Consider the following 27,216-nt stretch of genomic DNA (forward strand, 5'->3'; position numbering starts at 1 on the left):
GGCTAGGCCGTCCCAAAAGCTTTTGTATCAACATGGAACCTGACTACTTGCATCTAAAAGGGGAAGGGCAGGACGTGCACAATGCGATAAAAGATAGATACATACATGGTAGGGAAAAATGTGAATAAAAAAGATGAGTATTGCGTAAAATATATCAAAATTAAAGGTATGTACATAATGGGAGCCTCTGGCCAACCCTGGTGAGGGGATTACCCTTGTCGGTGACTCGTGTGTTGGTGAGATGAGATGCGCCTAAACAGGGCACGATGTACTGGACACGATGCACACACATTATTAGATTGAAAAAGACCCATATCGACGATTTAGGCCCGCTCGGATTGCAATTTTTTTTTAAAAAAAACATTGTATATCAGATATACGAATATATATTTAAAATATTAAATGTAGTCTAATTATAAAATATATTACAGATTTTGGTAAAAACTGCGAAAAGAATATTTTGAACCTAATTAATCCATCATTAAGCACATGTGGGTTACTGTAGTACTTATGACTAATCATGTACTAATTAGGCTCAAAAGATTCATCTCACGATTTCCCATATAATTGTGTAGTTAGCTTTAATATATATTTAATGCTCCATTTAAGTATCTAAAAATTCGATACGATGTTTTTGGAAAACTTTTTAAAACTAAACAGACCTAGCAAAGTCCTCCATGTTGTTGTTGTTACAACTGATTTAGTCAGTTGATGGACTGTTAATTGAAAATTAAATTTTTCAGAAAAGTTGATCGAATTTTAATTTAAAATTACTTTTGTTTGAAAATTTCCTCTAAATTTCTGAAATAATTTCCGAAATTATGGAACAGGTAGGAGAATTAGATTACATTTATTTAATTTCTCGATTAGTAAAAACCCGCCGGGGGCCATTGCCATCTGCTGGCATAGTCCTGTGCCGCTTGCGTCACAAGCAACATTAAAGTGCCTACCTAGAAACATAAACCAGAAATGGAGTGGCGACGGCGCGAGCATGCCAACTCTGTACTGGGAGGCCATCCCATTGCTGCATATTATCGGTTTTCATTTCATTAAATACATTATCATATAAAAAAATTCTATGTGACAAGAAAGTTAATGAGGAGATAGAAAAAAAACCATTTCCATGCAACAAACCATTTCTATAAAAAACTAAGAAAAAAATACAGGAGAATATTGGATGAGAATTTAATTCGAATGACAACGATAGAAACTACATCATAGTTTGCAATAGTATTTAGGTTAGGAAACATCTTAGATGGTGTTTGGGACAAGAGATTTATTTTTAGTCTCTTATCCCATCGAATGTTTAGACATTATTATAAATAGTAAATATAGACTATTAATAAAACACATCCATAATCTTGGACTAATTCGCGAGACGAATCTATTAAGCCTAATTAATCCATGATTAGCCTATATAATGCTACAGTAAACATGCTTTAATTATAAATTAATTATGCTTAAAAAATTCGTCTCACGGATTACCACTCATTTATAAAATTAGTTTTTTATTAATCTATATTTAATAATTCAAATTAATGTCAAACATCCGATATGATATGGGGCTAAAAAGTTTAGCGCATTTAAACGAGCCCTTAGAGAGACGATTCATCGTTCATTCGTCATTCATCAGTGGTTGCCACAAGCTGCTCCAAGCAGTAATGGGGTCGGCCACCGGCAAGAACGTCGTGCTGTTCCCCTTCCCCGGCCAGGGCCACTTCGCCGCCTTCCTGTCCTTCGCCGGCGTCCTCCGCCGCGCGCTCCCGGACGACGTCGCCATCACCCTCGTCTCGACGCCCGGCAACGTCGCCACCCTGCGGCGCCGGGCCTCGTCGGGAGCAGCGCAAGAGTGCCCCTTCCTCGCCTTCCGCGAGCTGCCGTTCGTGCCGGCCGACCACGGCCTGCCGCCGGGCTGCGAGTCCGCCGACGGCATCCCGCCCATCCGCATCATTGAGCTCTTAGAGGCGTTCGAGACACTCCAGCCGGCCTTCGACGACTTCATCGCCGGCGCCGGCGACGTCGTGTGCGTCGTCTCCGACCCGTTCGTGGCGTGGACGGTGGCCGTCGCGCGGCGGCGCGGGTGCGCCCACGCCTTCTTCGCCTCGTGCGGCGCGTTCGGCAGCGCCGTCGTGCACTCGCTCTGGAGCCGCCTCCCCGTTCGCCCCGACGCGGCGGGGCGCGTCCTCCTACCGGAGCATCCCGACGTTGTCATCGACAGGTCGCAGGTGCCGAGTTACTCGATCCGCGACGACGCCACCGCCGGCGACGACCCTGCCGCGGCGTTCTTCGGCCGGCAGATACCTCTGGGGTACCAGACGGACACGGTGCTCATCAACACCGTGGAGGAGTTCGAGCCCACCGGGCTCGCCATGCTGCGGCGAGCACTCAAGCTCCCGGTCTTCGCCATCGGCCCTCTCGTGCGCGCCTCCTCCGGACCGATCTCGCCGGGGACGGACACCGCCGCCGCCGTCGTCAGTTTTCTCGACTCCCACCCACCGTCGTCGGTGCTGTACATATCGTTCGGGTCACAGATCTCCATCCGAGCAGAGCACATGGCGGAGCTGGCCGCGGCACTGGAGACGACCGGGCGGCCGTTCGTCTGGGCCGCCAAGCCGCCGGACGGGCACGACATAAAGGGCGCGATCCGGCCGGAGTGGCTGGAGGAGAGGGTGACGGCGACCAAGAAAGGCCTCGTCCTCCACGGGTGGGCGCCGCAGGTGAGCATCCTGGCACACCCCTCGACGGGCGCGTTCCTGAGCCACTGCGGCTGGAACTCCGTGCTGGAGAGCGTGACGCGCGGCGTCCCGATCATCGGCTGGCCGCTGGCCGGCGAGCAGTTCTACAACGCCAAGATGCTCGACGAGGAGTGGGGGGTCTGCGTGGAGGCGGCGCGCGGGAACGCAGAGGGTGCTGCCGTGGAGAAGGGCGCGCTGGCCGCCGCTGTGGAGACGGTGATGGGCCCGACGGCGAAGGCCGCCGAGATGAGGCGGCGGGCGGGAGTGATCAAGGCGATCATGGAAGCTGCCCGGGAGGAAGGTGACGGCTCGTCTGCGCGGAAGGCATTGGAGGAGTCCTTCAAAGCGATGAAACTCAAGTGAAATAGTTACGTTTACGTTTATGCTTATGTTTCCGCTTATGTTTATTTCTGTTTGTTAAATTTTAATGCTTAAAATATAAATTTGATTATGTTTTTGATGTTTTTATCGTAGTTTTCCTCATTTTTGTTTTTGATCATTAAAAATATATATATATATATAATATTTATTTATTAATTATTAGGAAGCGGTTTAAACTTAGGTTTAATTTGAACACAACAATTTGGCAGGTATGCAAGAGGAAACGGATTCTGATTCCCACAAGCGATATCTCTGTTGTAGAAATTTTTATAACCATTTAGATGTATTAAAGAAATAAGGGGACATGCCTCTAAGAATCAAAACAGCTTTCCCTGTTTCCTCACGTGAACAGTCCAGATTTGGCATGTACCTCTGTGAGTTTGCACGCTATCTAATTAGTTATCAAAAAATATAAAAAAAATAACAAGATAGATTAATATAAGTTATAAGATATCAAACATACAAGTTTAAATTTAATTTTTACAAGTTGTAGAAAAACAAACAAATCTGAAACAAGTATATGCATATTCATAATTATTTTTGTTATTTTTGTTACAATTTGTAGAAGTTGAATTTAAACTTGCATGTTGGTGGAGTGATATAATTCATATTAAACTATCTTATCAAATTTTTTCATATTTTTTATAATTATTTAGATAACATACAACCAATGGATGTTCATACAGCGTGTGCAACTGCCTCCAAACAGGCTGGTGTAGTTTATGGCATATTCTTCTCATATAACATTTCTTTATCTACATTAATGCAGATAATCTGGTTCCACTGGCACCGTATGAAAAAATCGTACGTACAGCTGGGACCCGAACAACAGTGTTTTGTCAGCGAATGAAATGGCAAGCCTACAGTACTTTCACAGTTTCACATGTCAAAGTTCCGATTTTTCTTAAAAGACACTAAGAACCACGGAGCCTTACTTTTAACTTCGGCACCCAAACAGTTTTTACAGACGGTCAAAACTAATTTTTACGGGCTGGACTGACACCCGAAAGCAATAGATTGACTACCAAGATGTGTCATCTTTGCCGGTGGCTAGGCAGCTACCTGCAAAAATATATCTTTACACACGGTGCCGTCCGCCGCTAGCAAAAAACCAATTTTTATAGTTATAGGTGGAGGATAAATAGCACCAACTGTAATAAAATTTTTTGTTTTTTTACAAAAAAACCCCAAATATTCAAAATAAAATGGTCCAATCACTCCATCCTAGCATCAGCAGCCGACTCGGTGTTGTCGTCGACGCCGTCGTCAGCGTCTTCACCACCTCCATTAGATCGAGCCTCCTCGCAATCGACATGGTCGAATCTGTCTACTATAATTGTTGTCGCCTACTCTAGCTCCCATGCGGCTCTCGCTATCGTTGATGTCGCCACCACCACCAGATCTAGCCTCCCCGAGATTGTCATTGATGGATCCGGCCTCTCGGGATCACCGTGGAAGGATCCTGCCACCACCGTCATAGCCACCTCTGTGAGTGGGCCAAGCTATCGCGTGTCGCTTATCATCGCCTCTATTGGATCCCTGTGCCACCATCATCCTCCTTGTGGGATCCTCGCATTGCCGTCACCGAGCCGCCGCGGACGAGAAGTGAGAGCAGTTTGTGGAAAGGCGAGTGAGAGTGGATAAGAGGGGATGGATATGTGATCTTATCTCCATATAAATGACAGACATGTCACTTTTTGCACTGTCTACAAAAATAATTCTAATAGGTGGCCCAACTGTAGAAATAGTGTAATTTTACAAGCGGGCCTCCTTATGGCTGCCCGTAAAAATTATTTTCGCAGGCAACACATAAACTAACTGTCCCATGTATTATTTTTGCAGGCAGACGATGATTCACCCGTCTGTAATTTTCATATCCCGTCGTTTGTAAAAATGGTAGTGCTTTAATTTTTTGCAGTGCGGAAATTTCTATGGAGGCTATCTTTTGTTTTTTTTTTCATAAAAAAGACAAAACGTATATTTCCAAACAAAAATTGAGGTCGCCGGCGAGAGAGATCAAGGGATCGTGGAATCCATCCGGGAGGAAGGCATTAGAGGAATCTTTTAGAGCGATGAAACTCAACTATAGGTCCTTTGTCTTTTGGTTCAAGTTTATGCTTTGAGGTCAAAAATTTAAAGCTCAAGACATAAATTTTATGTTGTTTTAGGATAACTTCATCATAATTTACATAAGTATATAAATTTTACCAATAAATTATTTTTAATTTAATAAGATGTTTAGCTTATACTAAATTTCAACTAAAATAAGAAGACCCATATGCAACAGGGGAAACAGATTCTGATTCCCACAGGGGTCTCATGTATATTTCTATTTCTTTTATGAATATTCTTAAATTTTTTGACAATTTTACATAACTTCTTAGATAATATTAAAATAAATAAGGGACATACCTCCAAACATCACCCATTCGCCCTATCTCTTTGCTTCTTCTTATGCCCTCTCAGGGCTGAGTGACATGAGAATCAAATCGTCCAAGTTGAGAACGGTTGGAGGTCTCAATTTTAAATTTGGAGTTAATTTTGGAAACACATATATTAAATATTTATCTATAAATTATTTTTCATTTGCTAATATATTATTTTGACTTTTCTCCCCCCCCCCAAACCAAACAATCAGCCCTGTCAAAGCAGTTTTGGCTGTTTTCTCGCATGAACAGTGCAGACTTGGAAGCAGGGGGTATCACGGATATCTGAATTTAGATCGAAGTAATGAATATATGGTGAAAATTCATAAACTTTAGTTAAAATTTTTTCTGAAGGGAGTTCCTGGAACCTCTTTCCTTCTAGCAGCTTCGCCACTGTTTGGAAGGAACAGTAGGCTGGTGCTGTTTACGATAATTTTACACTATTCTCCTCCGAACAACACTATGTTTTATCAGCTAATAAAATTGCAAACCTGCAATAGTTTCACATACCGAAGAGGATAGCCCCTGTATCTCAGAGGTTGTACCGTTTTCTTCATTAGTTTTACGTGAATGGAAATTTCAAATATATCCAATATTTCCCCTGTTCAATGTTATAAGATGTTTTATTTATATCTACATTATATGTGCATCAATAAATATATTTTATATTGTTCAGGCTATCTAAGGTAACTTAATTTCTGATCTTAGCCTAATATTCATCACCTCTGCTAATACGGAATTAAATCAATCTTCTTGCCTGATTGAGAAACCATTAGAATTGAAGCTTGTTGTTCTTCCTTTATTTTTTCTTCTTTCTGTTATTCTTTTCTCTCTTGTAAGACCACTTCACGATCCCCTTCCAATGCTGGTAACGATCGAGCAATTAGGGTTTTGGTTTAGGTACAGAATAATTGAACGTCCTCTCCTCACATGTTCCTCTCTTTATACGGTACTGGTGGGCTTGGGTGGATCACGTTTTCAGTTGGGGAGTTTTGATTCAACAAAACAAACTCATCTTTATCTGTTTTCTGTTTTCTTTTTTAGTTAGAGAAGGTGGATTTAATTTCTCTACCCCTGTCTATCTCAATTTCTGGTATACGGTGTCTAACTGAAAAATCAACCAACCTATATGTATATATATGTGTAGCATCTATATAAATTTAGGGAAGACATAATATCTTATAACATGAAAAAAGATAATAATGGACAACTCTTTTAACTCGTGCTACTTTTCTTCGGGGCAAGAGCACGTGGGGCTTTGTTGCAAGATACCGAAGAAATGTTGAATAATAGTCAGATATTAGAAAATTTTTTATTTTTTAAACCTTTTTAATAAATAATGTTATTACTAAACTTTTGGGGAAAATATTTCTACTTTATGAACCTTTTGTCCACGCCACCAACATTGACGTGGCGAAACGGCTTGCCAAGCCATTGTCGGTGGCGTCCTTATTGCCAAGCCGATCAGGTGGCATGGCACCCACGCTGGCGTGGCCAAAAGGTTCAGTTTTAGAAAAATTTTGTCCAGTGATTTAGTAATAAAATTATTTGCTAAAAAGGTTTATTTAATAAAAAAATTTCTAGATATTGCCTTTTCTCTTTATTGATTAGGTCTTCCATATATAAACTTCTAAAACATGACTTTGTGCTCTGTTAGTTTTGGGGTCATTTTAATTGTATCAAACTTGTGAAATCAGGCTAAATCATTTCACACAAATCCTGTTAAACTTTTAATTATGCTCTTCATTTTTCTGTTGTTTACCTCTTTGGCTATGCTAAATGCGCTTATGACTTGTCTTTTAACTGATCTAGTACTATGATTTTTCTATTATTAGTTATTATATTGCAGACATAATTGTTTGTTTGAAAGACACTAAGAACCAGAGAGCCTTACTTTTAACTTTCGTTGGCTGACCTTTGGGTCATACAGTTTGATGGTTTAATTCCTTGCAGTGTGCAAATGTCTAACCATAGAGTCGTAGACATTATTAGCAGCCCCATCACGTCGCTTCAGCATAAGCTTATAGAACCAAATTTTGATTATTTTTTAATTTTAAATTTAGATTAGATTTTGTGGTGTTTTTTATTGTAGTTACTTTTCAGACTTGGATTTTAGATCACTAAAAACATGTATATAAAAGTTTTATTAAATAATATTTTTTATTTGTAAATATATAATTTGGTTTTTTTCTCTGAATAAATCAAACAATCACCCCTAGTTGGGAACGTGGACTAAATGGCCCCGTATGTGATGATCAGTTCAATATAGATAAGTTATAGGAATAAGTGTATATTGAGATATACTACTATGTAGCATGACAGGATCATTTAAAAAAAGAATCAGCAGCTCGGCATATATATGAACATAATGTGTCAGCTAGCTATAAAGAAAGATCATATACAGAGCTCTTCCTCATGAAGACCCTAGCTTCAAATTTCCATCTATAAGAGGTGACCATGCTTCGTTTTGTAGTTTACTAGGAAGGATGGCGCGCTACGCATGCCCTACCAAAAAATCTACTTAGTGTTGCTGGGAAATATAGTGTAAAGTAATTTTATGGATTATATTTTCCAAAATCCGAAACATGGAAGGTTGTCATTGTATATTATCCGTACAACAAAATACAATGTACATGCATGATTGTCTGCATATTACTGAAGAAGGCTGAAGTGGTAATCAGTAATACATTTGCCATATGTAATTTTATCATCTAAATATATACTGGTGGGTTAATTAAGCTAGCATTCTGAATAATGTAGCCCTTGCTTCTTTCTAATCATACAGGATTGTAAATCATTGGATACCCTTGAGGCAGTTAGTTTATTGTTTTGTTAGCTTCTTGTGCTGATGAATGTGAATATGTGAATGTAATTAGCAAGATTGATAATACAAGTGGAATGTAACCTATAATGATGCTATATATTATATGTGCTAATCTTCATCTAGAAATGGCAATGACAAAATCATAGCTTCTCACTTTACATTAACAAACACACAGCCTTTAATGGTATCATCAATTCATCATCGCATACAAGACCATTTTGTGTGCTGATAGTTCTTGTTAGCACAATCCAAATTACACTAAAAAACATTGCCAAATACATTTTATGCATTAAAAGTAACGTGAGTGCTCAACTGCCTCAAGCATGATTGATGCAAACAAAACCCAAGGGTGCCATTCAGGCTGAGCTGTGGAGCACTCTTGGTGACTAATCAGTGAGAGCTGCATAGAAGTGCAATAGATAAATTTATGAATCTCAATAATTAAAGATGAATCAAAAACTAAATCTCAAGAACAAATAAGTAATAGATAGGTAGAAACAAAAAGGAAAGCAAATCTATTATCCTATTGACCTTCACTGATGTGCGTAAGGAAATCAGTCCTTCATCTTGCACAAATTCATTGCCTTTTCTTTCGGTTTCTCATATTATTCACAGAGCAATAGCCATATATATCCATTTTAAGATGGTAGCTCATTGATGTTCGGTAGATTAGGGAACCTATTACAACTGGTTAAACCATAAAATTTAAATTGTCACAAAAGTAATAAAACCTTATTTTTCTAAATTTATTTCAGAAAAATAGTTGCATATTCATCGTTAATATTAAAATGCCAACTTTTTAGTCCTAGAATCTACCCTATGGTATGCTGCTCAGCGGCAGAGAGGAAAATGGTGTTTATTCCTTAACATTCTTTAAGAGATCTGGTTGTTAAAAACAAACCACATAAAAAGTATAGGCTTTTGCAACCATGCAATCGCCTGACACATTAGATGGTTTCATAGTTACCTCACATCTATTATTCATGTTAACTCAAATAATGCCAGAGTGTCAGACCATATACAACACAAATTAAAATTGCACTGCAAGTCAGCAGCATATCCAAATCTATCATTGAATGATTGTATTCGCCAACTCTCTGCCATACTTCTCATGAAATGCCAAAATATATATCATTTAACACAACATAAACATATTTGTAGAGCAAAAGAGCAAGGAAAGACTAGGGGATAGAGGAGGGAACCTAACAAGAGACCAAATAGAGTTCCTCAGGCATCAAACATAGTAAGGTAATCTAGTGGCCCCGTGTTTTCCAATCCATTCAGAAGCTTGAGACTGGAGGCAACAAATCTGTAATGCAAAAGGAAAATAAAGCTCTAATCAAACAACACAAAGAAAAAAACAGTTCATCGCTTTTGTTGTTTCCTATCCTTGTTGGGTTTAGTCCCAACAACTAATCGAGATTGACTACGTCTGTCTGTGGCTAGTTTTCCTTTCCAAGGTATGACCAGGTTCTTGTTAATTAGCACTTTCAAATTTATTTTAGAACAAAACCAAAACAAATATATTGGTGCATGAAAAATTATACATTTAGGAACTACGAACTATAAGCCTGCATAGATAATTGTTTTAGATATAATCGGTGGTCCAGATTAATTCGTAGCTCACCTTTCGTAGGACACCAGACATCAATTTGGTCACTTCTCACACCTAAGATGGTTGGCAATATGACCCTAGAACAAAATACAAGATATGCCTTACGCTGATTTGCAAAGGAGCTAAAAAATCTACCTGTTGATGGCCAGGCACATAAACATCTCCCCCACCGTCAACAGCTCCTTTGCTGTCCTTCTAGCTTCTCTGAAAAAACAAAATTTCTATAGATCAGGAGAGGATGAAATCCATACAAAAACTATTATGGATATTTACCTAGATTAGTGGTTCGTCTGAATTGGTTATTAGCTGGCCTTCAAGTTAAAGCAGAATTGGTAGCAAGAAAATATCCCCATCTTTCGTTTGGTTTTGCTGCTAGAAGAGGCATGATAGACCGTATAAAACATGTCCATGGAGAGAAAAGAGACATTCTTACATAGGTTAATTACTTTGTACAAGAGCTGGAGTTTGTTTTCCTTCTTCTTCTTCTGCTCGCGGGTAGACTTGGGCGAAGGCTCCGCGGGGGCGCCCGGAGCAGCACGCGTGCGTCTCCCCTTCTCTCTCCCGCTCGGCCCCATCACTGATAGGCGACGGAGGTTGGTGGTCCGCACGCGTCGGCGGCGGCTAGCGGACTTCCCTCGTGCTGTCGGCGATGATCGGCGGTGGGGATCAGGGAATGAGGTGGCACAGTGTGGATCGGTCCCTTGTAGATCGTAACTAACAACATGAGCTCTGCTAAACATGCTGATCATACATAGTTATATATAGTTGGAACATTTGATCCGGGTGTAGTTTTTTGATTGTGCTGCTGCTAAATGGATGTAAATGTGGGCAGGAATCTGTTTCTGTTTTTGGTAGAAGTAGAAGGCACAAACCGTGCAGACCTGAAGATGGGATGCAAGTCAAGGAAACACACGCAGCAATGCAGCACACTGGAAAAAAGGACAGGAAAATAAAAAAGAGGGAAAATATGATATACCTTGTAGGGAGCAAACCAAGCTCTGAATAGGCAACACACACAATGGGAGGAAAAACACCAGCACACCAAGCTGCTACACGAGGAGCTGGCCAATGCAGAAAACCAAAGAAAAACGGCTGCATCCAAAAGAAACAGCTACAAAGAAAAGAGGGCCCTGCACCATCGAAGGAACTAATATCAGCAGCACATAATCAAAACCCACCAAAGGTACAGACCAAACTGATACGTATGGAAAAAAATATTAGGCAAACCGAAATAGTATTACCTAGCAAACGTTGATAGACATAGGCAGGCAGCAAGCTAACGAACTCTTGTGCAGGGAAGAAGATGCACCCAAATCGACTGGCCTACAACAATATATAAAGAAGACGCATGACCAGAAGAGAAAGTCTTTAGTTTCGTTAGCACATAGAGAGCATAGATCGGGGAAGAACACAGACCGTGGGTGTCACACCCGGAGTTTCGTCCTAAGCCTAAATCGTAAAAAGAAATCCGTAAATAATAATTGGCTTAATTAACTCAGGAAAAATCCCTCTAAAAGGAATTAATTCAATTAAATCGAGGCTCGCAAATCGAGTAACAGGATTTAAATTTTAAATTGCAGAAGTATAAAATTTGGCCAAACAAATTAATTTAAAACTCGGCAAAAGTGGGGTTTTCCTTTTTCCCTCCTTTTTCCTTTCTTTTTCCCTTCCTTCTCAAATTGGGCCGAAGTCCAATTTTCCTCCCTCTCTCTTTTTCCTTTTCTTTTTCTTTTTCTTTTCCTTCCCGGGCCGGCCCAGCCGAGCCGGCCTCCCTCCGCCCGCCAGCGCGCGCCCCCGCCTGGGCCGCGGCTTCGGCCCAGCTCGCCGCGACGCCCGCGCCGCGAGTCCGCGCCGCCTCCCTCCTCTCTCTCGCGCCACTGACAGGTGAGGCCCACCTGTTAGTGACTGCTTCGCCCGCCGTGCCCGCGCCGCGCCGCGTCCGAGCCGGACTCCGTGCCGCGTCCGAGCCGGACTCCGCGCCGTCGCCGCAACCGCCGCCGCCGCATCCGCCGCCGCCGAGACCGCGTCGTCGCCGACTCGGTCTCCAACCTCCGCCCGCCCTAGCCGGTGCCGCCACCCTATAAATCCCGAGCCGCCGCGCGCCGTCGCTCACTTTCCGCCGTCGCTCGTGTCGCCGCCGCGCTGCTGCCTCTCGCCGCCACCGCGCAACTTCGCCGTCGGACGCCTTCGCCGCTGTCCAGCCGCGTCATCACCTCCGCGACGCTGTCGCCGACCGGTCGCCATCCTCGTCGTCGCCGGTGAGCGTCCCCGCGCCGCGCATTCCTCCGTCGCGCCGTCACCGTCGCGCTCGGTCGCCTCGCCGCCGCCGATCGATCTCCGCCGCCACCGCCGATCTCCCGCACCCGCCCGCGTCGCCACCTCCGCCTCGGTCTCGCCGACCCGCCCGCGCCCTCGCCGCCGCCGGTGAGCCCCCGCACCCTCCTCCCCTCTTTCTCCCCCTTTCCGGCCGACCGCCGCCGAGTCGCGCGCCGTCGCCGGACGAGACCGAAGCTCGCCGCTCCCGCCGGTCGCTGTGGTCGTCGTCGCCTCCGCGTCGCCGACGTCTAGCCGCCGTTGCTTGCGCCCGCGCGTGCCGCGCTGTCACCGCTCGCCAGTCGCCGTCGCCGCTGTCCTTCCACCGCCGCCGTGCGTCGCCGCCTCGGCCGTCGTCGTCGTCGCGCCGTCGCCGCCCGCCGGTCGTCGCCTTCGCGCCGTCGCCGTCCGCCCGAGCCGTGCTCTGCCCTGTTCCTCTCTCGCTGACGAGTGGGTCCCACCCGTCAGTCTTCCCCCCGCGCCCCTCCTTCCTCTCTCCTCCCGTGGGTCCCGCATGTCAGTCTCTCCCTCTCCCCTTCTCTCACCGACAGGTGGTCCCCACCTGTCAGCCGTCAGTTTCCTCTCTCCTCGCTGACGTCAGCAGCCCCATTAATTGCGCAATAATTGATTTAGGACTTTTCTGTTTAGTTAAAAAACCCAGAAAACTTCTAAAATTCATAAGTAATTCATCTAGTCTCCGTTTAGGTCCATTCAAATTTCATTAAATTCATAAAATTATCAAGAATCCATTAAAAATAGTTTCTTTTGCTGTTTCAGTAGAGTTTGTGCCTATTTTATTTATTTTTGTGCTTTGTCGCTTAGATTCGGACCCCGCTGAAGAGCCGGTTTACTTCGAGATCGTCGCCGAAGTTCCCCAAGGGCCAGAGCAAGGCAAGTGACACTCATCCTTGAACATATTGAACCCATTATTGCAAATTCCTTGCTTATTTATTTCAAATATGCATTGTCTTAATTAAAGTACTTACTTTATGCTATTTTCGGGTAAACCTTATTATTATGCCGTTGTTTATCCAACTTTATTCATTGCTGGACAGGGATTTAATACACAATTATGTTCAGAAATTCGTGTGAGGAATTTCTGGGCGTGACAGTGGGCCGGCTCGGTTGGCCGAGCGGGGAAGAACATAGACGCGGGGAAGATGGGCCGGCTCGGCTGGACCAATGTTGGCCAGGCAGGCTAACCCAGGACGCACAAGAAGCAACAGGAAAAAATGAGCGTAGGAAATCCGAAAAAGGGGCCAACACCATGCACGGCAACGTGCCGGCACGTCAGACAGGCCCCCACAAGGACGGCTGCCACAACCGTGCGAAGACCGACGCCTCTGGCAGGGAAAATTGGCTGTGGACCACTAATCCAGGTGTAGGAAAAAGGTGCAACATAGCGATGGCTAGTCTCTGGCAGTACAGGAAAGACCAAGTCACCGGTCCACCAGAAGACGCAAAACCAGTCAAAAGTACACAGAAGTACAACACGGTGAGCCGGGCGACACACGCGAGCGATGCCATGTGGGTCCACCGATAGGACGCGCATGCATGCTGTCGCCAGGTGGGCCCACAGCATGTCTGGCCATGCGCACGTTCCCAGCAATAGAGGAAGCAATGTATGGACAGATCAAACATGCTTGAGCCACAGCAAGTAGCATGCACAAAGCGGTCGAGCTGACCCCACCCTGCAGCGAGACGGCGCACCATGCACGCAGCCCACAGAGCGGCACAAGCAACCAGGGGACACGCGTTGCCATGATTGACCGTCCACGAGAGCCAAAACGCTGAGGAGGCCTCAAAACCGGGCAGGCTTTAAGATTTTAGATTTAGATACTTTCTAAAATCGAGGAATGGGTTACACTGGTCCGTTGATTTCCTTCAAAAGGGGACATCATCTTATATTATATTGTTTTTTTTCAATATCTTTTATTTCTTAATTTTAAAACTAAACATGCAACAACTTATTTTCAAATTCAAACTTGTGGCCATACCAACACTTCATTTGGCGCTGCAATTTTGATATTTTGGTCCTTTTAAAAAACTCATTTTATAAATAGACCCCTAAAAAAACTTATTGCCCAAATAGACTTTTTGACCGCGTCAACGTCATTAGCGTCGTCTTTGTATAGGTTGACGCCGTTCTCCCGCCACATGAACATAACATTATCACTTGGGGAGGATGGCACTGTCACACCGGGGTTTTACCCCAAGCATAATTCGTAAAAAAAATTTGTAAATAATAATTGACTTAATTAACTCAGAAAAAATCTCCCTAAAGAAATTAATTTAATTAAATTGTGGTTCGCAAATCGATTAACAGGATTTAAACTCGAATTGAAGAAGTATAAAATTTTGCCAAACAAATTAATCTAAAACTCGGCAAAAGTGGGGCTTTCCTTTTTTCCTCCTTTTTCTTTCTTTTTTCCTTCCTTCTCTAATTGGGCTGAAGTCCAATTTTCCTCCTTTTTCTTTTTTATTTCTCACTTTCTTTTTCCTCTCCTCCTTCCCAGGCTAGCCCAGCCGAGCCGGCCCATCTTCCCCGCTCAGCCAACCGAGCCGACCGGCCTTCCCCTCTCCTCTCCGCGCCCTCCTCCCTCCCGCGTGGGCCGGCCGTACGCCCCGGCCTAGCGCTCGCCTCCCGCTCGCCCGCACGCTTGCAAAGTCCGCCACCACGCCCTCCTCCCTCACGCCGCTGACGGGTGGGCCCCGCCTGTCAGCGACCACACCTGCGCCCGCGCCGGCCGAATCTGCCTCGCGCCCAACTCGGCCTCTCCCCAACGGCCGCTCCACCCTAGCCGGCGCCGCCCCCTATAAATCCCGCTTCCCCGCGCGCCACCGCCACCTTTTCTTCACCCACCCGAGCCGCCGCCACGCCCGAGCCACCGCCGCCGCCGACTGATCTCGTGCGCCGCCGCCGCTCTCGTCCGCCACCGGCCGTCACACCGCGTTCCGCTACGTCGCCGACTCGCCGGACCCGTTCCCTCCGCCGGTAGGCCGTCGCCGTCCTCCCTCTCCCTCCTTTTGCTCTCCGCGGGCCATCGTCGAGACCGTCGTCGCCGTCGCGCGCGTTGGCGCCCTGGTCCTCGCCGTCGTCGATCCCTCCGCTCGCTGTCGCCCTCGCCTCGCCGTCGCCAACACCACCCCGTCAACACCGAAGCGCCGCCTCCCTCCTACCACGCCGCCGACGTCGTCCTCCCCGAAACGCCGCCGCTCCTAGCGTCGCCGCCCGTCGGGTCGTCACCGTTCGCCGCCGCCCGCCGGTTCGCGCCGCCCGTCGCCAGTTCACGCCGCCCGTCACCGGTCGCTGTGCCCGCGCCCGAGCATCGCCGCCTCACCCCGTCGTCCGGCCGAAGCCATTCCTCCCCTCTCTCTGTTCTGTGTGGCCGACTTTTGGGGCCCGCGTGTCAGCCGGCCGGGTCCTTCTCCCTCGCCCCTCTCTCTCTCGTCGGTGGGGCCGACCTATCAGTAGCCGCCGCCCTGTCCTCTCTCTCCCTTCCCTTTGGGCCCGTGCGTCAGTGCCCCTTTCTCCCTCTCCCGCCGACAGGTGGCCCCCACCTGTCAGGCGCCACCCCTCCTCTCTCCTCGCTGACATCAGCGCCCCATTTAATTGCGCAATAATTGTTATAGGACTTCTCTATTTAGTTAAAAAGAACCTAGAAAACTTCTAAAATTCATATCTAATTCATCTAGTCTCCGTTTAGGTCCATTCAAATTTCATTACATTTATAAAATTGTCATGAATCCATTAAAAATAATTTTTTTACTATTTCAGTAGAGTTTGTGCCTGTTTTATTTATTTTTGTACTTTGTCGCTTAGATTCGGACCCCGTCGAAGAGCCGGTTTATTTTGAGATCGTCGCTAAAGTTCCCCAAGGACCAGAGCAAGGCAAGTGGCACTCATCTTTAATCATATTGAACCTATTATTGCAAATTCACCACTTTATTTATTTAAATATGTATTGTTTTAATTAAAGTATTTACTGTATTTATGTTACGGTTGACCTATTATTAATATTATGCCGTTGTTCATCCAACTTTATTCATGCTAGACCAGGGGTAACTTGATTAGTGTTAAGCCTAGGTTAATGCTTAGTCGTGGTTAGGTCAAGTAGCTCATGGGATCACTTATTAATCATGATTAGCTCTAAATAATGATTCATTACCCGGTTCGGTTTAATGCCAACTAAAATATTGCTAATGGTGGGCCATGGGTGCATGGTTTTGAGAGTCGCACCCATGGCAAGTAAGGACCGGTTCGCAGTAAACCCTGGAAGTTATTTCCGTGCTAACCATATGCCAGAATGGGTAACAGTGGGATTTGGAGTGTAATTGCGAACTATTCGATGTACCTAGGAAAGGGTGAGCGTGATGGAGTATAGATGGGAGTCGTGGTGTAACGATGGCCTATGCTGCTTTCGGATTCATCTAGGCACAAGAGGGGGCGGCCCGACTTGGTTTAAAGGAGGGGACGAAACTTGGAGTGTGGTGCGATTGAATAGGGAGGGTTATGCGACGGGTCCTATCATAGTTCCCTTTCCGGTATGCCATGGTGGCATGTCGACGCACGTTCGAGTGTAGTGGGACTATGTCTCGTGGGTACAGTAATACACTTCTGATCAGAGTAAATCTATTCGAATAGACGTGCCCACGATGAAGGGCGAGCTGCCAGCTTCACTGTGATTAGTAGAACCATTAATGACTTGGGTAAACTGGCTTTCACTTGGGACTACTGCAACGTGGTGTAACGTTGAGTAGTGGCTGGCCCTGTCACAACGTGGTGTAACGTTGGCCCTGTCACAACGTGGTATATTACAACTGTTATTTATTTACTCTTCTATTTACTTAACTACTTTTATTCAATTTAATCTCTGCTATTTACTTAAATGCTACTTTATTGCAACTAACCCTAGCCCGTCCTTGATGACCCTTATACATCATTTATTACCCTCTTTTCTGTGCTGCTTGTTGAGTACGGTGGTTTGTACTCAGCCTTACTAAATTTGCCCCTTCAGAGCTAGAAGTTGTGGCCAATGGAGGTGACTCTCAGGAGTGAGCTGGTCTGCCATCGAACCGTTGCCTGTGGACTGGAGCCGTACACGCTGAATCTAGTCTACCCTACCTTTCCGCTGTATTTCTCTGTAGAATAAGTGTTATTTTAAGTTGTTTCTAAGAACGATGGTTATGTAATCAAAATTGTCTATTTGTGTACCCTGGCTGGTCCTAGATAGGGATTTTAATACGCAATTAAGTTCAGAAATTCATGTGAGAAATTTCTGGGCATGACAGGCACCAATGTCATTGACGCTGTCCTATACAACGATGACGCCAATGATGTTGGCGCAGTCAAAAAGATCCATTTATAAAATAAGTTTTTCAAAAGAACCAAAATATCAAAATTTCAGTCATTTGGTGTGGCCATGACAACATTCTTCTGCCATACTAGTCTAGCTGGTATGGCACAACTGTTACCATATGTCAAAAGGTTTTGATTTAAAATTTAGTTATTAGTGAGTTTAGTTTTAAAATTAAAAGCAAAAACTCTCAAATAACAAAAAAAGGATCATACTGTATATGGAGGGAGAGGTATAACAAAAGAACACATTTTAGCGTTTTATATATCACTTCATTTGACTGTCACGTTTTTGCTTATACTTGTAAGTCAAAACTTAAAATTTCAATCTTAATTTAGAGTTGACCATGGCTTTTAATATCGTCAAGCATACGTATATAAAAGTTTTATTTATAAAATTATTTTTTATTTATAAATATGTCATTTGACTTTTTTTATAAAAAGGCAAACAATCACCCCCAATATTTCTTTCTCTGCTGCGATGCATGAATTGTTTATGGATCATCTAAGCCCCTTTTTGTTTGGACTTAGAAGCTGACTTTTGAGCTAAAACATATAAGCCCTGACAAACAAGCAGTTTTTTCAATAGGTTTGTTTAAAACCATAAGCCACTCTTATACTAATAACTAATAAGCCAAAAGCTAGGCTTGAGGAATTTTTTTTGTCTTATTTGGAATAGAGTTGGCACTTCCTTGTTAATTTTGAAGCTTTAAAGCTACCGACTTATAAACCATATAAGCCAACAAATTGGCTTAAAAGCTTAAGTCAATAAGCCTAAGTCTAAACATAGAGTGCCTAAATCGGGTGTTATGGTTTGTTAAGACAAACGTGTCTTTTAAAAATTTGCCATTAGTTTTTTTGGGGTAAATTGGTTCCATGCTGGCATGTAGGCGTCCACGAATTATAATGGTACTTTTTCAAATTCACATAGTTCCAATGGCATGATCAAATTTACTCTTTTTTTTTCCTAATGTGGCAAAGATGTCACTCGAATGATACCACTGATTGGATTTTTACCACTTTCTAACAGTAAATTTGCAATTGCTCCTAACACAAATGGTCTTCATGCTGAATGGTTCTATGATAAGGGAATTGGTTGGTCACCTGGGCGTTTTGGCGTAGCTACTGTGCTTGCGGCCATCAGGTGGCTTGGCATGCTATTGCTCCTTCTTTGCCATCTCGGCGACTCGGCGTCGCCGGAGTAGGCCGCTGGAGGGACGAGGTCTCTTCTACCGCCGTCGTGGACAAGGCAAGATGGAGCATCGCAGCCTGATTCAGAATCTGGAAATGGGACGGCGATCCTCATCCGCAACAGGCCGAATGCACCAGTGTTTGCCACGACAAATCTAATTAGGGATCTAGATCTCTTCTGCTCAGATAGCGTTCTTCCTTCGTTTTTTTATTTGATGTGGTTAACTTTTTGAGTCTATGTTTAATTATTTTTTTATTTCAAGATTTGTATAATTATTAATTATTTTTTATAATTTGATTTATTGCTAAACAAACTTTAAGAATGACTTATAATTTTGCGCATTTGCATAAAAAATTGAATACGACAAATGGTAAAAAAAAATCAGCAAGTCAACGGTATCAAATAAAAAGACGAAGGATTGTATTTTTTCTCATATAATTATTGAACCAATCCGGCCAAATATATTCAGAAGTTCCCTGTCAAACAATCCCGACAATATTCAGAAGTTTCAAAGAAAACAAAAAAGTACGGACTGATTCAGCAGAAACGATAAAGTTGGACAGCTACAGTGGTGCCTTGGTTTGATTCTGCACCGGCCGATGCCTTTCGTCGCTCATTCCAGCCGAGCGATCTGCGTTAAGGGTATGAACAATGCGCCTACGTGGTGAGTGGCTTTAGCGCTCGTCACATAGGCACAATGGTAGCGTGGCAGAGAAAGAAGGTGGGGGGAGAATGGTTTCATCAGGATCATCGTCTCTTTTGTAAGCCATTGTCTCCTTGCTAAAAAAAAAAGAACTCTAATTATGCCCCAGCTGCCTCTGCTGACAACGATCTACCCCGGCCACCACCATCGCCCGCGTCTGTCTCCGTCGACCGCACTCCGCCCCAGCCTGCCCCATCGGGCCCTACGGCCGCCGCACTAAGCTCCACTTGCCTTGGCCGCTTGCGCCTACCCAACAGCCGCCAGCGCTTGGATCCGCATCGTCGTCCGACCACCGCCACTGTCTGGATCTGTGCCGCCAACCTGGATCCACCGCCTCCGCCTGATTTGTGGTGCAGTCGATCGAGCCACGTCATCGCCTCGTCTGATTTGTGGTGAAGTCGACCGAGCCACGCCACCATCACCCGATCCGTGCCGCCACAGCATCATCGACGTCGTTGCGTTCCTTTGCTAAACCGCTGGTTGGGAAGATGGGAAGGAGAGGCAGGAGGAGGGCCGCCAGGGATACAACTGCTTCTGGGCAAGCGGCGACGGGAGGAGTGAGGGCGATTGTGTCGATAGTAGAAATGGTAGTAGGTTTGATATTTGTTTTGTGTTTTAAGGTATTTGGTGTAAAAATGTTAGACTTGTTCGTAAATTGAAAAGTTAGAAAGACTAATATAAATAAAGTTAGGAGCTAAAATGAAAAGTTGAGACTACTCCTAAAGCCACTTAAACCCTACGAGAGAACATTTTTAGAGGTATAGTCTTAGCTTATGTGTTATCTCGAGACCACTCGTAGGGATAATGTGCATTGTGCATACCCTAAGTGAATAATGTGAAATGCCATCTTTAGTGCAGGATTATGTCTTGTCCATCTATCTCCTTCCCGAAACATTCGTAAGCTTCAGGTTACTGGACAAACAATTCAAAAGATTCGGACCTAGCGAAAATGGCTGATATCCTCCTTTTCTATTATTCAGGTTTTGACATGATGGCGGCTGGATACTTTTAGAGCAAGTATAATAGCAGGATGTAAGCCAGCTAAATGCTACATGAAGGAGAGTGGAGAGGAGAAACGGGCTATATAAGCTTATAGCCATGTCAGACATAAGAACCAAGAAACTCTGTAAGAGATAAGTCTGTCATGTATTAATTATGAAGAGCTCACTGCTATATAGGTAGGGTTGAGAGAAGACTATAATCTTGTATCCGGCTTGCTAGCTATACTATTACCTTGCTCTTATGCTGTGGTCGCGGCTTATGGAATTCGATGGGGCAGCCAAGATCAAAGCAAGTTCAATAGTATAGCCAACTACTAGCTTCAATTCATCTATAGTTAATCTAATAGTCAATTCATACCATCGTTACTTACAAAACATTAGTACATAGTCTCACATATCATACACACATTGTGTCTTGAAGTCCGTGTGTAGCTGGCTATAAATTAGTAGCCCATCTCTCTTTTCTCTCCCCTCTTATCTCTTTAAAATATACGGCACAGCTCTTATAGCCTATTATTGTACCTGCTCTTAGGTGAGGCTCTATGTCCCCTACTTCGTGCGGGCACAGCTCTTCCGGCTAGTTTTGATAGTTCAAAGTTAGTTATGCAACGGAGGTGACAAAGCAAGGCGCTATATCTCTGTTTTAGAATGCAAGACGGCGGCGGTGGTTGGTCAGATCAATGATAAAGCTAAGGTGATGTGGCGGCGATGGTGGGCATGGGATAGAAGGCGCTAATTTAGGCCGCGGAGGAGGTGGGTTAGTTATTAATTAGTACATGATTAATTAATTATTAATTATCAAAAAATATAAAATATATTAATATCATTTTTTAAAACAACTTTCATATAGAAAATTTTTATAAAAATACACCGTTTATCAGTTCAGAAAACATACATGCAAAAAACAAGAGAGATAAGTTAACTTGTTGCGTTGCCGAACACGACCTTAGTCTTCCTAGCATTCTTTTTCTACATTTCTAAGAAAAATTTCCACAACTTGAGGAATTCTATTTTTCATTCACAGGAATGGAGGGGCTTTTTTTTGCTGCATATATTTTATTCACTTATGGTTATAGATGCCCGATTTCTATCCATTATCTAAAACATGCTACTGCTCCTCCTTGTATTGTTCTATTCACCTTCCATTTTAGCAGATGTATTATCATGGAACCATCTTCATATGTATTGGCTTGACAATGTTCATGTCCACGCAGCAGCAACAGTTGAACTTGGAAAAGTCTTCATCCTCCATTCCTCCTAGCAGTAGCGCCACCATCATCAACCACAAGGCCAAGGCATCAACATCCTGGCAATGAGACCCTGCTCCTTCCAATCCATTGTGTCGTTCCAAGACAGTCTCTTCCCCCTGTGACATGCCCAACCTTGTACTGCTCAATGTTCTGGTTGCAAATCCATAACTGGGTTTGGAGGAGAGCCATCATCCTTATATGGTTGAGTCATGACAAAGTAAATTCATGCAGATTTGGTGATGACAAAACGAGTTTTCTACTTATAACTTGTTATAGTGATCAATACCCCATTAGTTGATTTTTTTTTGCATATTTTTATTTTTGGATAACTTCATATCAAACATTGATAATTGATTTCTCATAGTATTTGCATCCTCAACTATAACAACATTTTGTGATGCATTAAATCAACTTGTTATTTGACTACTTATTGAACAAAACTATAATGCTTGACATTTTAAAATCAAAATACATCTTACAAAAAAAAATCTAACATTGAGTACTTCTGGCCCATTCACCACTCTGCAGATCTCATATGGGAGCAACCAATAAACCTTACCACACTAATCCAAATCATACCTGCTCATTGAGGCATTTGACTTGGTAGCTTCTCATCAGCCGTCTCAGCCGGAATTCAAGCCTGGCAAACGTGGGTGGAGGCTTAGGACCAGTAGAGACTACATGAAGGCAAGACATACTTTCAAGTTTCAACAATAACAAATGAAGAAAAAAAAGAAGGTAGCACATTGTTTCATTCGTATTCAGTAAATTAAACTTGGTACATCATATATAGCTGCAGATGTAATGGAGCCACTATATGTGTTTTTTGTATGCATCATTGGGGTTCACGGGTACATGTTTTCTGTATGAATCATTGGGGTGGTCGGTTCAACATGGAAATATACAGAAAGCAAAAACAAATTGACAAAAACAAGCTTATCACTTTCATCAACCAATATTTCATCAATAAAGAGCCCAGATTAGCATCACCAGCATGTTAACAGCAGCTGCTAGCGGCAGCATCAGCTTTTGGCGGCTTCTGCTTGAAGATGTTCTTCTTTGCACCCGAGGATGCATCAGCTAAGAGGCTTGGTGTGTCCAATATCTGCACCATGAATGCATAACATTTTAGTACATGGGACTAATTGTACATATTAATTGTATCATCTTCAAAGAGCAGCTCAACAAGGAATGCTACTTGACACAGCTAAGTACCAATGCATTTTCCGTGAGGGGATTCCAACTTAAACATGTACTTACAAGCACTGCAATGTGTATATAAACGTATAGGGAAATTTAATCAAGCATGAACAGTTATCAAGCATGAGCAAGCAAACCCTGGCAATTCAATCAATCATTTGCTATGGTCACACATATAAATGTATGGGAAAAAGCAACTTTCTCTACTAATTTCACAATCAAACATGTAGCAAAAAGTAGCATGCTGTTAATGAAATAAATGAAGACAAAGTTCCACTATGTACCTTCAAGACGAGTTCCTCAAAACACTGTTCAACATTCACTTTGGTTTTAGCACTGCATTCTAGAAATAAACACCCGTATTCCCGGGCAAATTCAATGCCCTCTTTTTTTGTGACAGCTCTCTCACTTTCCTACAAAACCAAGCAACTATATTTAGATATAGTGCACTAAAAATATGAAAATCGATATATAACCAACAGTAAATTTGCACGGAAGTACAGATTCTTTGACAAAACTATCATAAAGGTACAGATTTAAGTTGGTGTATCGCAATACTGCAGATTTAGCATTAAATTAATCAGAAAACTACATATTTAGCCCAAAAGGTTGCAAAACTACAGATTTACATGATTGTCAGAAAGCAGCAGATTTTCATTAAAAATGCTACAAAACCTATAGAGTATGTAATTTTGCAATAAATTATGTGCTGTATCTTTAGTTTTGCAATATTGTGGCTTAAACATGTACGCACAAATTTGTCATCAAATGTGCAGTTATCAAAATATTGTAGTTCTGTGAAGTTTACTCGACAATAATTTGTTTACAGCATGCATCTTTATACAATCCGGAAATGTCCAAAAATGTTGAACTGATTAACTGAAGCATATAAGAGTACCTTGTCAACTTTGTTTCCAACAAGCATCTTTATACAATCCTGGTTTGTAGAATAGAGGTCAATTTCCTTAGCCCATATGTCAGAAAGATTGGTGAATGTTTCCCTTCGAGTGACATCATATACTGAAAATCAATTTGTAATCATCAATATAAATCTAGCAACATTTGGTAAAAGTTAATAAATAACACCGCAATTTCTTTTATAAGGCTTGTTTTGAGTGCGCACAAGAATTAATGAGTACAAAAACAGAGTGAAAGAGGGTTAAAATGACCATGCTACACATATGTAAAGATCTTAAAATAGAAGAGATGAGGGTTAGTGCTTTTTCCTCTGATTATTAGTCAGTTACATATTAATGCAACCGAGAGACCGTGATGAATGAGAGTAAACATGGAATAGATGCAAGACATTCACATGCATGCTGATATTTTCAGAAGTGTTGAAGAAATTACATGCCATACAGAATGGAAATGAGGGAATAGATTCCTTCAACACTTGCAAACAGAAGTTAGAATCTGCAGATAACAGGTTGAAAACAATTACCCATAATAATGCCCTGTGCGCCTCTGTAGTATGAACTGGTCAAGGTCCTAAACCGTTCCTGTCCAGCTGCAGATAGGTGCACAACTTCAAATAAGAAACTAAAAGAATAATGCAAATATGGATGCCAAAAGATTCTTATGTTTTCCAGACATAAGCTGTAAGAAGAGAATCAGAGAAGTTCAGAAAACAGTAGAGAATAACACCACATCATGTTTCAATTCTTCAAAACATTGAGGCAAACTAAAATAATGAACAGGTTTGAATGTCGATTCTTTACCATAGTGTATACATATATAAAAGGTAGTACCATTATATAAAATCAATTAGCCAATATAATATCTTACACTTTCATCAACAGCAAAATATGTATACACGAGATAGTGTAATCAGGCTCTACTATTCAGAAAATGACCAGATTGCACTTTTCTCATTTTCCATAGTCATCACAAAACAGCCTCACACATATTGTGTACATCTGAAGTTCTGAACAAAAAATGAAAACAAATTGAATCATACCATAGGGCAGCATGCCAGGAATACAGTGCTTACTTCATGCGTGTTCAGCATGTTTGATTCTCAAATAATAAAACAAGTAAATAAGGGTGAGTAGGCTCACCCAATGGGCACATTAGGCATGATCAAATATGCAAATGCAAGGGGATCACAAGTTGTCTGGGCTCATCCTTACTTTCTACCAAAATGAGCACATTTTAAGCTCACACGGTGACTTGCTTAGGAGGCTCAATAAAATGATTTGAACAGGGGGAAATTGGATCCATGTGAATTGTGCAGCATGATAATGTTGGATGCGTCACGAGGGAAGAGATGAGACTTGATAAGTACCTGTGTCCCAGATGGCAAGTTTGAGATTTTTGCCAGCTGTGTTAACCATCTTAACCTTGAAGTCCACACCTGAATATAGATAGGATCGGAGAGGTTAAGCAATAGCACATGGATCCCCAGCTGAGGAAACTGATTAACAAGATAAGGGAGCACAAATATAATTTGATCTAACAAAGAGATTAAAGTAGGCAGTTAGGAGATCAGTATCACCTATGGTAGGCGAGAGATCCTCAAAAGAGTCAGAGGTGAAGCGGAGAAGGAGGCTGCTCTTGCCGACGCCCGAATCGCCAATGAGGAGAAGCTTAAAGAGGTAGTCAAAATCTGGCTGGCCCTGTGGCTGAGTGGAAGATGACGAAGACGAAGAATCCATATTTCGCAGGGCTCCGACTCCCAGGTCCTAGCTCCTAACTCCAACTCCAATGGGAGCTAGCTCCGAGGTGGCTTGAAAGCGTTTGGATAGCTTGATCAGCTCCAGAAATCCTAAAAGACACGACAGAGGTGAGATGGACAATAGTACCCTTATGTTTTTTACTGTTTATTTGATGTAGGATTAATAATTGTTGATTATAAGGCATGCATACATGTTTCAAATTTCTCAAACATAGATCAATGTTAATTTTCCTTAATAATTTCAGGACCATAAGTACATAAGGTTAAAAAATTATGCAAAACTGATACTCCAATCAACCAAGTTCAAGTCGTTGCATTAAACATATGTAGGTTTTATAATATTAACTAGTAGCGTTGCCGTTCAAAGATAGAGCAAAAGACCACACATTATATGGTATATGTCCATCATCCTGCAATACGATTGGCTAGGTCATCATGAAAATGCATCCGTATGGCACATGTTATGCATTACTATCAAACCTATGAAAATGTCTATCAGGCGCATCATCATGGTCAATGCAAAGTGGCATGTTCTATACATGGCTAAAATAGTTGACCCATTCGGGATAAAGGGTACTAGTTCTCAGATGATACAAAAATTCTCAACGACTTCCCAAATGGAAACTGAAATCTGCAATTTTTCGACGAGATCTCAAATGCAAAGTAAAATCATGGAAACGACATCTCAGATGCAAACTAAAATCGTGGAAAAATTTCAGAAAGGTGTAATGCTCAAGGTGACTAGCAGGGGCGGATCTATTGTGGGGCAGGGGGGTTCAGTTGAACCCCAAAACTTTTTGGCAACAAAAAAAATCATGCTATTAGTCTCCCTTAACATTATTATTAAGGCAAATTAAGCCAGATCCAGAAGACAACCTATCTAGGGTTCATGCAGATTCCAACAGAGAAAAAAAAAGTAGTGTATAGAGAGAGAGAGGAGAAAATAGGATGTGGATGGATGCTCACCGGTGAGGATGAAGGACGTCAGCGCCCGTGCTCACGGGAGATCAGCGCAGGCGGCGGGAGGAGAGAGAAGAGGAGAAGCCCGTCCTGGGTCGCCGCAAGGGAGAGCGCGGAGGGGCGGCGCTCGCCGAGTCGCCGGCCGGCTGTCCCTGCCGCCTACCGGAGGGAGAGACGACGGAGAAAAGGGAACTGATCTAGCTATGTTCTCTTTTCAGGTGGCTTACATTATAATCCTATTAGAAAAAGAATTATAAATTTTTCATTGGTAGAATGGTTAATGAAAAATTGCTCCTATAAAATTGTAAAATTATCACCAAACTGTTGGTTACTGAAAAATTGTCACTGCAAAGTTGCAAAATTATCTCCAGAACTGTTATTCAAATGGGATCCTTTCAATAAAAAAAAACTAGTGTCAAACCCCCCAAAATACCATTTACCCCCCCCCCCCCCAAAATAACATTACATGCTATCCTGCCATATTTTTTACTTATATATAGACCGAGCATTAAAGATATTGACCAGCAATTAATTATAAATTAAAATTTTATTATTATTTAAAAGTTATACTAATAGATTTGTACTG

General features: G+C 42.9%; 2 protein-coding genes across 6 annotated transcripts; one reads left to right on the forward strand and one right to left on the reverse strand.

Annotated features, from left to right (window-relative positions):
* Positions 1 to 1,633: 1,633 nt before the first annotated feature.
* LOC102714090 (UDP-glycosyltransferase 92A1-like) lies at positions 1,634 to 3,457 on the forward strand. Its single transcript, XM_006652081.3, has 2 exons — positions 1,634 to 3,102; positions 3,326 to 3,457. Exon 1 carries the CDS (start codon positions 1,662 to 1,664, stop codon positions 3,096 to 3,098), a length of 1,437 nt encoding a protein of 478 aa, XP_006652144.2. The 5' UTR covers positions 1,634 to 1,661; the 3' UTR covers positions 3,099 to 3,102; positions 3,326 to 3,457.
* A 17,962-nt stretch (positions 3,458 to 21,419) lies between these two features.
* Positions 21,420 to 26,847, reverse strand: LOC102714367 (ras-related protein RABC1-like). Of its 5 annotated transcripts, none has more exons than XR_423395.3 (9): positions 26,637 to 26,847; positions 25,491 to 25,760; positions 25,281 to 25,349; positions 24,438 to 24,503; positions 23,895 to 24,016; positions 23,281 to 23,409; positions 22,787 to 22,901; positions 22,376 to 22,436; positions 21,420 to 21,912 (listed from the first exon to the last, which is right to left on the reverse strand). XR_423395.3 is itself a non-coding variant. In XM_015836923.2 (8 exons), exons 2-7 carry the CDS (start codon positions 25,648 to 25,650, stop codon positions 22,794 to 22,796), a joined length of 654 nt encoding a protein of 217 aa, XP_015692409.1. In that variant the 5' UTR covers positions 25,651 to 25,760; positions 26,637 to 26,847; the 3' UTR covers positions 22,140 to 22,473; positions 22,787 to 22,793. The 5 variants fall into 5 exon arrangements, 3 of the variants coding, with proteins under 3 accessions (XP_015692409.1, XP_006652146.1, XP_040379654.1); XR_423396.3 differs by having other exon boundaries at positions 21,420 to 21,964; XM_015836923.2 differs by lacking the exon at positions 21,420 to 21,912 and having other exon boundaries at positions 22,140 to 22,473.
* Between the last annotated feature and the right edge of the window lie 369 nt (positions 26,848 to 27,216).

The sequence above is a fragment of the Oryza brachyantha genome, chromosome 4 (genome assembly GCF_000231095.2).
Source record: "Oryza brachyantha chromosome 4, ObraRS2, whole genome shotgun sequence".
NCBI classification, from domain to species: Eukaryota; Viridiplantae; Streptophyta; class Magnoliopsida; order Poales; family Poaceae; genus Oryza; species Oryza brachyantha.

Bases quoted from the DNA above. Each gene is read 5' to 3' on its own strand.
- LOC102714367 (XM_015836923.2), bottom strand. From the start codon at position 25,650: ATGGATTCTTCGTCTTCGTCATCTTCCACTCAGCCACAGGGCCAGCCA. The intron at 25,350-25,490 runs GTGATACTGATC...ATCTATATTCAG, and splicing joins GGATCTCTCGCCTACCATAG to GTGTGGACTTCAAGGTTAAG. The intron at 23,410-23,894 runs GTACTCTTATAT...TTGGTTTTGTAG, and splicing joins TTGGAAACAAAGTTGACAAG to GAAAGTGAGAGAGCTGTCAC.
- LOC102714090 (XM_006652081.3), top strand. From the start codon at position 1,662: ATGGGGTCGGCCACCGGCAAGAACGTCGTGCTGTTCCCCTTCCCCGGC.